The 13528-nt window shown below is 38.8% G+C and overlaps 1 protein-coding gene across 2 annotated transcripts in view; it reads left to right on the top strand.

Annotated features, from left to right (window-relative positions):
* LOC107819477 (two pore calcium channel protein 1B) overlaps positions 1-11236 on the top strand; it is a 43839-nt gene extending 32603 nt beyond the window's left edge. The window contains exons 23-25 of one of the 2 annotated variants that reach the window (XM_075222402.1): positions 10374-10405; positions 10503-10612; positions 10869-11236. In XM_075222402.1, the coding sequence (XP_075078503.1) occupies positions 10374-10405; positions 10503-10590 (120 nt within the window). In that variant the 3' untranslated portion in view covers positions 10591-10612; positions 10869-11236. 2 annotated transcript variants of the gene reach the window in all.
* The last annotated feature ends 2292 nt before the right edge of the window (positions 11237-13528 follow it).

Genomic DNA, 13528 nt, shown 5'->3' with positions numbered 1-13528 from the left:
TTCTCTAATTTGGTAATAATTTGCAAAACATGAGTTCCGGCATCTAGTGTTATGATTACTTCGGAACCTTTAATGGGAGGTTCAAACTACTTAGTTTGGGCTTCATCTGTCGAGTTATGGTGTAAAGGTCAAGGTGTTCAAGATCATCTAATTAAACAGTCTAGCGAAGGAGATGAAAAGGCGATAACGCTTTGGGCAAAGATTGATGCTCAATTATGTAGCATCTTGTGGCGTTCTATTGATTCCAAGTTGATGCCTTTGTTTTGTCCACTCCAGACATGTTATTTGGTTTGGGCAAAGGCTCGTACCTTATACGCTAATGACATATCTCGCTTCTATGATGTGATATCACGGATGACAAACTTAAAGAAGCAAGAATTGGATATGTCTACTTACTTGGGTCAAGTACAAGCAGTCATGGAGGAATTTGAGACATTAATGCCTGTTTCTGCTAGTGTGGCAAAACAACAAGAGCAGCGGCAAAAGATGTTTCTAGTTCTTACACTAGCTGGACTTCCTAATGATCTTGATTCAGTGCGAGACCAGATTTTGGCTAGTCCGACTATGCGATGAATTATTCTCTCGATTACTCCGCCTTGCTGCAGCACCAAGTCACCCACTGATCTCATCACAAATACTTGATTCCTCTGTTCTCGCATCGCAGACAGTGGATGTTCGGGCGTCTCAAACTATGGAGAACAGAGGAGGACGAGGTCGTTTTGGGAGATCTAGACCCAAGTGTTCTTATTGTCACAAACTTGGACACACTCGTGAAATGTGTTATTCCTTACATGGTCGTCCACCCAAAAATGCTTAGGTTGCTCAGACCGAGACTACAGGTAACCAAAGTTTTTCTGTATCTAAAGAAGAATATAATGAGCTCCTTCAGTATCGAGCAAGTAAGCATACATCTCCACAAGTAGCCTCAGTTGCCCAGACTGATACTCCTGTTGCTGGTAATTCTTTTGCTTGTGTTTCCCAGTCTAGTACTCTTGGACCATGGGTCATGGACTCAGGCGCTTCTGATCACATCTCTGATAATAAAACACTTTTGTCGAATATTGTATATTCACAGTCTCTTCCCGCTGTTACTTTAGTCAATGGATGTCAAACTAAGGCACAAGGAGTTGGACAAGCTAACCCATTGTCTTCTATCACCCTAGATTCCATTCTTTATGTCCCTGGTTGTCCTTTTAGTCTTGCATCTGTTAGTCGTTTGACTCGTGCCCTCCATTGTGGTATATATTTTACTGATGATTCTTTTACTATGCAGGACCGCAGTACGGGACAGACAATTGGTACAGGACGTGAATCAGAAGGCCTTTACTACCTTAATTCACTCAGTCCTTCCACAACATGTCTAGTTACTGATCCTCCGGACCTAATCCACTGTCGTTTAGGACATCCAAGTTTATCCAAACTTCAGAAGATGGTGCCTAGTTTATCCAGTTTGTCTACATTAGATTGTGAGTCGTGTCAGCTTGGGAAACATACCCGAGCTTCCTTTCCGCGTAGTGTTGAGAGTCATGCAGAGTCTGTTTTCTCCTTGGTTCATTTTGATATATGGGGTCCTAGTAGAGTCAGTTCAATCTTGGGATTTCGTTATTTTGTTAGTTTCATTGATAATTACTCAAGATGTACTTGGCTTTTCTTAATGAAAGTCGTTCTGAGTTATTCTCTATATTCCAGAGGATTTGTGCTGAAATAAAAAATCAATTTGGTATCTCTATTCGCATTTTTCGCAGTGATAATGCCTTAGAATATGTATCTTCTCAGTTTCAGCAGTTTATGACTTCCCATGGAATTATTCATCAGACATCTTGTCCTTATACCCCTAGCAAAATGGGGTTGCAGAGAGAAAGAATAGGCACCTTATTGAGACTGCTCACACGCTTCTAATTGAATCTCGTGTTCCGTTGCATTTTTGGGGTGATGCAGTTCTCACAGCTTGTTATTTGATTAATAGGATGCCTTCAAGGAGTTTCCTATAGTTCCTCCTCCACCTTCCAACATAGAGGTTTCACCCATACTAACTATTGAGGAGTCTAGTGTTGTTCCTCCTTGTTTCCCAGTCACAGGAACACCACTCTTGACTTATCATCGTTGTTCGTGCCCTACATCAGGCCCAACTGGTTCTCGTCCTGCACCTGACCCTGCTCCTAGTACACCGATTGCACTTCGAAAAGGTATATGAACCACACTTAACCCTAATCCTCATTATGTTGGTTTGAGTTATCATCGTCTGTCATCTCCCCATTATGCTTTTATATCTTCTTTGTCCTCGGTTTCCATCCCTAAGTCTACAGGTGAAGCGTTGTCTCATCCAGGATGGCGACAGGCTATGAGTGACGAGATGTCTGCTTTACATACAAGTGGTACTTGGGAGCTTGTTCCTCTTCCTTCAGGTAAATCTACTGTTGGTTGTCGTTGGGTTTATGCAGTCAAAGTTGGTCCCGATGGCCAAATTGATCGACTTAAGGCCCATCTTGTTGCCAAAGAATATACTCAGATATTTGGGCTAGATTACAGTGATACTTTCTCTCCTGTGGCTAAAGTGGCATCAGTCCGCCTTTTTCTATCCATGGTTGCGGTTCGTCATTGGCCCCTCTATCAGCTGGACATTAAGAATGTCTTTCTTCACGGTGATCTTGAGGATGAGGTTTATATGGAGCAACCACCTGGTTTTGTTGCTCAGGGGGAGTCTTGTGGCCTTGTATGTCGCTTGCGTCGGTCACTTTATGGTCTTAAGCAGTCTCCTCGAGCCTGGTTTGATAAGTTCAACACGGTTATCCAGGAGTTTGGCATGACTCGGAGTGAAGCTGATCACTCTGTGTTTTATCGGCACTCTGCTTCAAGTCTATGTATTTATCTGGTAGTCTATGTTGATGATATTGTTATTATTGGCAATGATCAGGATGATATTACTAATCTGAAGAAGCATCTCTTCCAACATTTTCAAACTAAGGATCTAGGCAGATTGAAGTACTTTCTAGGTATTGAAGTTGCTTAATCTAGCTCAGGTATTGTTATTTCTCAAAGGAAATATGCTTTAGACATTCTTGAGGAGACAGGGATGATAGGTTGCAGATCTGTTGACACTCCGATGGATCCGAATTCTAAACTTCTGCCAGGACAGGGGAAGCCGCTTAGCGATACTGCAAGCTATACACGGTTGGTTGGTAAATTAAATTATCTCACAGTGACTAGACCCGACATTTCTTATCCTGTGAGTGTTGTAAGTCAGTTTATGAATTCTCCCTGTGATAGTCATTGGGATGCAGTCGTCCGCATTATTCGGTATATAAAATCGGCTCCAGGCAAAGGATTACTGTTTGAGGATCGAGGTCATGAGCAGATCGTTGGGTACTCAGATGCTGATTGGGCAGGATCACCTTCTGATAGACGTTCTACGTCTGGATATTTTGTTTTAGTAGGAGGAAATTTGGTGTCCTGGAAAAGCAAGAAACAGAATGTAGTTGCTCGGTCTAGTGCAGAAGCAGAATATCGAGCAATGGCTAGGGCAACATGTGAACTAGTCTGGACCAAACAATTGCTCAAGGAGTTGAAATTTGGTGAAATCGGTCTAATGGAACTTCTGTGCGACAATCAAGCTGCCCTTCATATTGCATCAAATCCGGTGTTTCATGAGAGAACTAAACACATTGAGATTGATTGTCACTTCGTACGAGAGAAGATACTTTCAGGAGATATTACTATGAAGTTTGTGAAGTCGAATGTTCAACTTGCAGATATTTTCACCAAGTTCCTCACCGGTCCTCGCATTGGTTATCTGTAACAAGCTCGGTACATATGATTTGTATGCTCCGGCTTGAGGGGGAGTGTTAGGTAGTGTTAGATTTGTCCCACATTGGAATAAGTGTAGTATGCCCTTTGTATAGAGTAGCTATAAATTAGCACATCTTGTATTGCATTAGACACACAATATCAATATATCATATTTTTTCCCGTGCCTTCTCACAGTTATGATTCCACCTGATTATTGGACTGGTTAAACTCCTTGTAAGCATCTTTAACCGTGAACTTCCCTTGACTATTGCCTTGCCAATTGATCATGTCTTGATCTTGGTTTGAGCTGATGCCACTGAACTGCTGCAGAGAGTTGTAGAATTCCACAACTCTGTCAATCTCCCAATCATTTAACAATCTTCTGAATGTGAGGTTCCAACCTTGGCCTGACCATACCTCTTCTATAGTTGAATTCTGTTGTTGACACAAATTGAAGATATCAGGGAAGAGCCCCTTCAGGGATCCTTGTCCTAGCCAATTGTCCTCCCATAGTGAGATCTTCCTACCATTTCCAACTTTGAACTTTGTCTTGTTGATTAATTTTGGCCATAGGTTCCTAATTGATCTCCACAGACTAACTCCATATGGCTTCCTTACTGTTTTGTTTGTCCAGCTTCCTTCATTCCCATATTTTTTCCTAATCACTTCTGTCCACAATCTTTGTTCATCTGCTGCAAATTTCCACAACCACTTCATCATCAGGCTCTGATTATGTATTTTTAGATTTTTGATCCCCAAACCCTCCTGATTTTTTGCTTGTAATTAGATCACCCCAGTTAACCAGGTGGAACTTCTTTTTCTCACAATTACCTTCCCATAGAAAGTTTCTTCTAAGGGCATCAATTCTGTTCACTACACTAGCTGACATTGGGAATAAAGACATCATGTATGTAGGCATGGCATCCAGAACAGAATTAATCAAGATCAGCCTCCCTCCCATTGACATATATTGGTTCTTCCAGTTTGTCAATTTCTTTTCACATTTCTCCAATACATTATTCCATATTCCTTTTGATTTACTCTTGGCTCCCAAAGGCATCCCCAGATATACTGTAGGCAGAACCCCCACCTTCCCCCCCAAAACATTTGTCAGACTCTTGTATATCCATTACGTCATTAATTGGATAAATAAGGCTTTTTTGCCAGTTAATGTGCAATCTAGAAGTGGCTTCAAACAGGATGAATATCACTCTTAGGACTTTCATTTGCTCTCTTTCTGCTTCACAGAAAGCCACAGTATCATCTGCATATTGTAAGTGGGAAATCTTTCTATTGCTATCTGTTCTATTGGTCATTTTAAATCCCCTTATCCAGCTATTTGTCTGTGTTTTCTTCAGCATTTCATTCAGTCCCTCCATGGCTAAGATAAATAGAAAAGGGGGAAGAGGGTCCCCTTGCCTTAGCCCCCTCTGTGAAGGAAAAAATCCAATTGGAACTCCATTAATAAGGACTGAGAAGCTCATAGTAGATATGCAGTATGATATCCAGCTAGTCCACCTCCCTCCAAATCCCATCCTCCTTAGAATTTCTAGAAGGTACCTCCAGTTCAAATGATCATAAGCCTTCTCTATATCCAGCTTATATAGGATCCCAAGTTCTTTGCTTGAAGTTCTTGTATCTATGCACTCATTAGCTATTAGGACAACATCCATGATCTGTCTTCCCCTAATGAATGCCATTTGTTGATGATCCACCAGCTTGTTGACCACCTCCTTGAGTCTTTCAGTCAGTAGCTTGGAAATAATCTTGTAAATGCTACTGATCAAACTTATTGGTCTGAAATCTTTTAACTCTTTTGCTCCTGCCTTCTTAGGATCAATGCTACAAAGGTAGCATTCATACTTTTTTCAAATACTCCTTGTTCATAGAAGTTCTGGATTGCTGCTACAACTTCCGTTTTTATCACATCCCAACAGTTGTTGAAGAAAGCTATTGAAAATTCATCTGGTCCTGGTGCTTTGTCCCCTGCACATACCTTAACGCTGTCCCATATTTCCTGTTCTCCAAATGGGCTTTGCAGCATTAAGTTGTCCTCCTCTGTGATCATCTGGTTGATGTTATTAGGTCCTATTGGTCTCCATTCTTCTTCTTCTTTGTACAACTTCTTATAGTATCTGATAACCTCCCTTTTGATGTCACCCGGAGACTGTAAAGTCTCCCCTTCTACCAACAGTTGATCTATGTTATTGTATCTTCTATGAGCATTAGCTGTTCTGTGAAAGAACTTGGTGTTCTTGTCTCCCTCTTTTAGCTAGAGCCCTGGACCTCTGCCTCCATGCTGCTTTTTCATTACTAGCAATCTCCTCAAACTCTAATGATAATGAGTTCTTTGAGAGGATCTCTTCTTCAGTCAGGCTCCTTTGATCATGAATTCCTTCGAGTTCTGCTAGTTTGCTGAGGACACTTGCCTTCTGCAAAGCTAGGTTGCCTTGCAAAGTTCTACTCCATTCTTTAAGCTTGTTCTTCAGAGCTTGGAGTTTAGAGACCAGTATAAAGTCTGGCCTCCCTACACAGATAAAGGAATTCCACCATTCTTCAATTCTTTCTTTAAATCCCTCAGTCTGTAACCACCAGTTTTCAAACTTGAAGTATGATTTGACTAGTTCCCAGCTTCCACATTTGAGCATCAATGGAAAGTGATCTGATTTCTCCCTTTGCATCACCTGTTGGTTGATGCTTCTAAACTCTTCATTCCAGTCAGTGGAAATCAAAAATCTATCCAGTCTAGCTATAATAACATGTCTGTCCCCTTTCTTCCAAGTGTATTCCCCCCCCGCTAACTGAATATCTACCAACTCCATATCTTCAATAAAATTTGAGAAATCCGCCATACCTCTTGAGATTCTAGTGCAATTCTTTTTTTTCCGAAGGATATCTCACAGTGTTAAAATCCCCACACACCACCCATGGACCAGAAAAGAGACCCCTTGCCCCTGCCAACTCCCACCACACTTCTTCCCTTTCCCTTCTATCATTGGGAGCATATACAGCTTATAAATGCCATATATAATCCTGTGTCTTGCCTAAAAATTTACAAGTAAGAGTATGAACACCCACCCCACATACTTCCCCCTCGCAAGCTCTACCATCCCACATTACTATAATTCCCCCTCTAGTCCCACTAGCCTCCAATTGAGTATATTTCACCCACCTGTGACCTCAAAGTTCTCTAACAATCTCCCTGATATCCCCTTGAATTTTAGATTCTTGAAGACAAACTATATCTGTTTTCCACTCTAGTAGCAGGCTTTTAATAACTCTCCTTTTCCTTATCCTATTTAGCCCCCTCACATTCCATGATAATATGTTTACTATCATTAACTCTGACTGGTAATGGTTCCCCCCTTACTTCTTGTCCCATTGCTCTTGAAATTACTTCCTAATTTTAGGCCTTTTAATTCTTTGATTCCCTTTTTCTTTGGTGTCTGGTTCGCTGGTGATACTTCTTTCCCTTTGTTTACTTGTCTTCTGCTGTCAATTTTCATGAACAATTCCAAAGCTTCCCTTTCGCACCCATTGAAGTCCAGCCCAAATTCTTTACTGAGTTTTATGATGTTCTGGTGCACCCAAATAGATGCTTCAAACTCTAGGTCTTCTTCAGGCTCTAAAGACTGTTGGTTTAGAGGCATTGCTTCTTCTATTTTCCATGCATCACACCTATCTGTATCTACTTCTTGTATCTGCATGTTGCTGCCCTTCTTTGTTTCTAACATTGTTCCTTCATTCTCTGCCTCGGTTACTGTTTCATTATCCTTGATCAGCACCATCTGATGTCTTCCTTCTTCCTCGTCTTCCTTTCCCTTTTCTTGCTCTCCTTCTTTTGTTGTTTCATTGCTGATTTTGTCTCTTAAATTCTCCGCCAGCACTAGAATGTGGTCTTCCTTAAGAGGCTCGAACTGGATGGCTTTTAATTCTTCATTAAAGGGGTCAGTTCTGGACCTTGCTATGGGCTTATTAAAAGCCTTCTCTTCAGAAATTGTTTGGGCCAAAAAATCAGGGCCCATTTTCTTTAAAGTAGCAGTCTGTTTGGCCTTGTTATAAGAGTTTAAAAAATCACATGACATGTCAAGTGAGGTACTAGGTTTAGACGAAGTACCCTCGTGTCCTGTCATTACTGTAAAACCTCGAGCCCCTCCCTCTGTACTTTTGTTGCACTCTATTACCCACTGGTTCAAGCTTTTATCTTCTCCATTCTCACCAATGGTGGTTCTCACCGGCGATTCGCACCAAATCTGCATTTCGAAGACCATTCCTTCAGATTCCACCTTCACCATTTTAGGGATTGAAGAAACATCTCCTTTGACCTTTAATCTTGCCCATTTCAAGTGGTTTTTTAATTCTGTTTCCTCCTTTGTTTCAACCCAACCGCCACAGACATCTCCGATTTCTTTGAACACTCTTTGAGACCAAAGATGTAGGGGAAGCCCCACTATCCTTATCCATGTGTGCGTTATTTTTGTCAAAGTTGGAATTGTTCCCACCGTTGGACACCACCATTGAAGCTTCAATTTAAATTTCTTCCAAAACCATTCTATTTTCAAAATTTGGTCGGCTGTAGCTTTCGATGAGAATTCAAAGAGGAATCTGTGCTTGTCCATCTCATATATGTTGATTTCCTTTGTTTGCTTCCAAGAATTAGAAGCTCATTTTCGAACCTCTGATAAAGTCGCCATTTCTGGGCTACCTTCTGGAAAAAACCCTACCAAACACCTACCCAGCAGCTCATTGTGCTTATAATTCCCAGAATGATGCCTCCATCTTCATTAACTCTTGTATCATTCATTTCTCTACCTACCCATTTATGACTCCTGACAATGTTGGAATATTGGAGTCCTTCTTCAACCTCCTTATAAGCATTAAAGACATTTCTCCTCACCCCCCATTAATGAACATATCTATCTTCATTGCAATATCTAGCCATCCTGCATTGAATGCTGCCTCTGGAACAATAATGACCGATCTTCCCCTACCTATTACCCTAATGATGGAAATATAATGACCATAAGTGTTGAAATTCCTTGCACAGTATGTCTCTGATATTTAATCTTTGCTTTTCCACCTTTTCACATAATTCCCTTTCACCTTTGGTGCTTCTTTCATGTTTTCACATAACCACAACATCATTTTTCTGCTAAATGTAGTCCTTCTGATTAGGTTCCTTCCACGTTCTGTCCATTCAAACTATTCTTCAGCATTTGTTGTACGTCTCTCTATCTCGTATGATTTGAACCCCATCGCAAAGTATATAATGTTTTCCTTCATACTATTGCTAATTTGGATAAAATAAAATGTAGTTTACTCAATGAAACAGTAGGATATATTTGGATTTTAAGAAAGAAGAGGATGTTCCGGCAAGAACAGGATGCCGGAAAAGTTTCTCTACAATCCTAGAAAGTAGGAAAGAGAGTGTCCTAGGGGACTGTGCCTGGGAGCATTTTTCTCTTCATGCAACATCATTTTTTCTTCCTGTGGCGATTGTTAGTTTTACCATTTTACCTCATGAAGCCAGCAAACTTAGAAAGAGAAATATTCCTTCATGAGCTACCAGATAGGCCACTCTTAAAAAGAGAAGAACAGAAGCTTTTTTCAAATCATGATAAAATATCACTGCTAAATATAGTAGCACATGGAAATGACACCAACAAATATCTAGGCGCAGAACTAAACTCTAGCTATATTTAGTTTCTGTCCTATAAAACTTGTTTCTCTACTCTTCTTCCCTCACTTCCTCCTATTGTTAAATCCCCCAACTCTCTGCATTTAAACCAACCATTACACATCTTTTTCTGCAGCAGTTATTGTAACATGCTAAGTGGGCGTTTGGACATAAAAATTGTAAAATTCCGAAAAAAGTGAATTTTTTCTTCAAGTGAAAATGTTATTTGAAAATTAGAGTTGCGTTTGGACATATACAATTTTGGGTTGTTTTTGGATTTTTGTGAGTGATCTGAAGTGAATTTTGAAAAATAACTTTTTGGAGTTTTTTAAATATTCGAAAAATTCCGAAATTCATCTTCCAGTGAAAATTGAAAATTTTATGGCCAAACATTGATTTCGAAAAAAAGTGAATTTTTTTTTTGGAAAAAAGTGAAAAAAATTGTATGGCCAAACGGGCTATAAATTGCATTCTCAATTTTCATCACAATATAACCCTCAAACAGCCTACCCTCTGGTTTGCTCCTTCAGTCTTGAACCAAGTCCTCGTTAAACAAACCAACTCGTACTAACCTTGGAGATCTACATCTCTTATTTCGTTACTTAACAGTGTTATCTTTGCTAAATAATACTCCCTCTGTTTCAATTTATGTGAACCTATTTGACTGGGCACGGAGTTTAAGAAAAGAGAGAAGACTTTTGATCTTGTGGTGTTAAATGAGGCACATATATTTTGTGTGGCTATAAATCATTGTAAAGGTAAATTATTTCTAAATAAGGAAATGGGTCATTCTTTTTGGCACGGACTAAAAAGGAAATAGGTTCACATAAATTGAAACGGAGGGAGTAACTATTTATACACTTCATTTCTAAGTACTCTTGTGAACCTGAATTCTCTTTCTATAATTCAGGAAGCAAAAAGGGAGCGGCGACGTAATGTTGGGTATGTGTGATTAACTAATTTTAAACTATGAGAAATTTTCATTAACGCATATAGGATGTAACCGATTTTCTGATTGACAACTTCTTCCATTGCACAGCACTAAGACTCGGAGCCAGCGAGTAGATTTCCTCCTCCATCACATGTTGAGATCTGAACTAACAGAATGCTCCAATGACAATCCATGAGTTTGCTCCTTTCTCCATGCTGGTAACTTCATATTTTTTTGTTTAATTTGAATCTTGTTATTTTTTTCACAAACCTAATCATTTTTCTTTTGTTTAATTTGAATCTTGTTATTTTTTTTCCACAAACCTTTTTTAATATTGCATCCTTCATCAATCATCATTATGTGGACATACACAAACATGTCCAAAAACATTTTTGATTGTAAACTTGATAGAAATGCTTGCATGTTAGGTGTCAATCTGTTGACCCTTAACTATTATCTTTCCGTTAATTTCAGCTTTCTGCTGTCGTGTGAACATCGGAAGTTTGAGTTATTTTGGTGGTGAAGAGAAATTGCAATGTACATCTCCAACTAATTATGTGTGTGTATCGTGAATTGTAGTGTGCTCTGTAGTATAAATTCCATCAAGCCTAAACAAAATTTTAGCTGCTCCACTCAAACATGTAATTAGCCAAAGTAATGTAGTATCATTTATCTGCACCTTTGGAAAAGGATGTAAGGGAAAGATGCCGTTGTTGCACCTATGAACACCTCACACGCTGCTGTTTTTCTTAATATTGTACGTTGCTTGCTTGTAGTTTTTCAGTCTGCTGCTCAAACATTCAAGTTAAAACATGATGTACTCAACAATTCTTCACTTTTCACTCTGTGCAGTCTATTGTTTCATTGATGCATATCTTTACGTTATTTGTTAAAGTGATGCAAGATAAATCTTGGAACCAACTGTGGAGAATATAGGCTATTATAGACAAAATGCTTTTCTTTTCCTGTTTTATTGGAGATATAACTAAAAAGCCAATACCATTTGCAAATTTTCGAGGGGTATTTATTTCACAGCGTTTCCATCAAAGCATATAAGTTTGGTTACATATATCATGTATCTAGATAAAGTGGAAGGGCAACTACAAGATTCCGCAGCTGAAGATGAATATAAAAAAAATATCTATTAAGAAAAAGTAGAGAAATTCTGCAGGAGCACAAAGGGAAATGCTTCCAAAAATTCCAAAAATTGGTCATTGGACTAAGATCATATAATTCCAAAAATTGGTCATTGGACTAAGATCTCCAAATTTATCCGCCTGTAATAGAATTTATATGTACACGAAATTGTAAATGTCATAAAAAAAAGCTTGGATAAATGAGGTGTTCAAATGGTTGAAAATCGAAGATTCAGCAAAAACAACTTCTTGTGATCGTCATTATAAAATTTAACACATAATCCTTAAATTAAACACGAAACCGTGAACAACCCTTTGCACAATTCCTAGAGAAAAGGAAATTAACTACTACCCTGAAATATCACCATTCTTGGTGAAAAGGGACACACATTTTTGACGGTAAACACTTAGGGATCGTTCGGTTGGAATACGATTTATACCGGTATAAATTATGCCGGTATAAGTTATATTAGAATAAGTTATGCTAGGATTAGTTATACTGAGATTGTTGTTTATTCACTGTTTGGTATGTTATATTAAGAATGACAATTGTATAATTTCTAAGAAGAAGGTATAAGTTATACCGGTACTAATTACCCCACCCTCTATAAGGTATAAATTATCCCGGTGTTAAAATTAATACCGAGATAACTTATGCCTGGTTTGCTAACCAAACAAAATATTAAGGTGGTAATAAATTTTTATATCACCCCTATACCTTCTTATACCTCATACCAAACGACCCCTTAGGTGTTTATATCAATCTAATAAATACATGCCGAGAGAATGTGTAAAGCATGGCAGCAAATGTGATAAATAACTGAGGTCGTCAACATGTTTAATAATTATATGTGTATCCCTATTATGTTTTGATGATCTAACAAATTTACTGTCAAGAACCAGATAAAGAACCTGTTACAGATTCTCAAGACCTTAAGATCAAAAAGGTTCCAGCGTGGGATATGGTTCAACTCTTCAGAGTCAAAGGAACAACAGAGGGAATAGATAGCTACCGTTTTCCGAGGAAACTGCACAAGTCAACTACCCCAGCTATAAAGTTGCCGCCTGCACACGCTATAGTGCAGAAACAGTGCAGCAGTCAACTTTATGAGGAGTGTCTTTTACCTACCTTGCTTACATTATCCTAAGTGATGTCACAAATGGATTATTAACATCAAGGAAGGTAAAACAAATCTCTCGAACATTTAGAGAATTTACTCAAGCACACTCACTGTGATTGATCATCAAGAACAAAGAACAACACTCCTACAGACCAGTTCCCCATATCAAGTTATTGTATGTCATGACCCAATTTAGGATCATGACCGGCACTTAGGAGCAAGTGGCCCTAAGTAAGCCTCATCGGTATTTTACAGAAAATCAGACAGAGTTTCCCCCTTTTTTGGACCATCCCAAAAATTTTCCCTGTCTCAAATCAGCAACCAAATATCCTAATAGCAATTCAAATGACAATGACTTTATCAATTAACCAAAATAAATATCTACCTTTAATAGTTTCCCCACTAACAACTAGAAATACAACTTTATCTCCAAATTTGATAAGAATGAACGATACTCAACATAAGTCTATAATAACAAAGAATACTCAAGACACTAAAAGAATGACCATTGATCGACTTTAAGAGTTCAAAGAAAAGACCATAACAATTGATAAAATTTTCGCCCGCGCGAACAAGTGCGAGGCTCACCAAGAACTATTAACCTGTGCGCTCTAATTAACGAAATCCTCTCCCGCGTCAACTGTTGTCTCTGTAAAACAAAATTAGTGGGGAATGAGTCGCTAGCTCAATGAGTAATAACACTTAACTACCACCGTTTTTATTGGGGACAAGTCAGAAACATGTTAGTATCTCAAACAGAAAATAACATAAAAATGCCCTTTCAGAAACAATAAATAATTTTCAGTCTCATCATATTTTTCTTGTAGTAAAATACAATTAACAAATTAGTAATAATCTCGGTAACCACTATATAATA

This window comes from Nicotiana tabacum, chromosome 10 (assembly GCF_000715075.1).
Source record: "Nicotiana tabacum cultivar K326 chromosome 10, ASM71507v2, whole genome shotgun sequence".
Classification (NCBI taxonomy): Eukaryota; Viridiplantae; Streptophyta; class Magnoliopsida; order Solanales; family Solanaceae; genus Nicotiana; species Nicotiana tabacum.
This window is presented reverse-complemented; position numbering and strand designations above follow the sequence as displayed.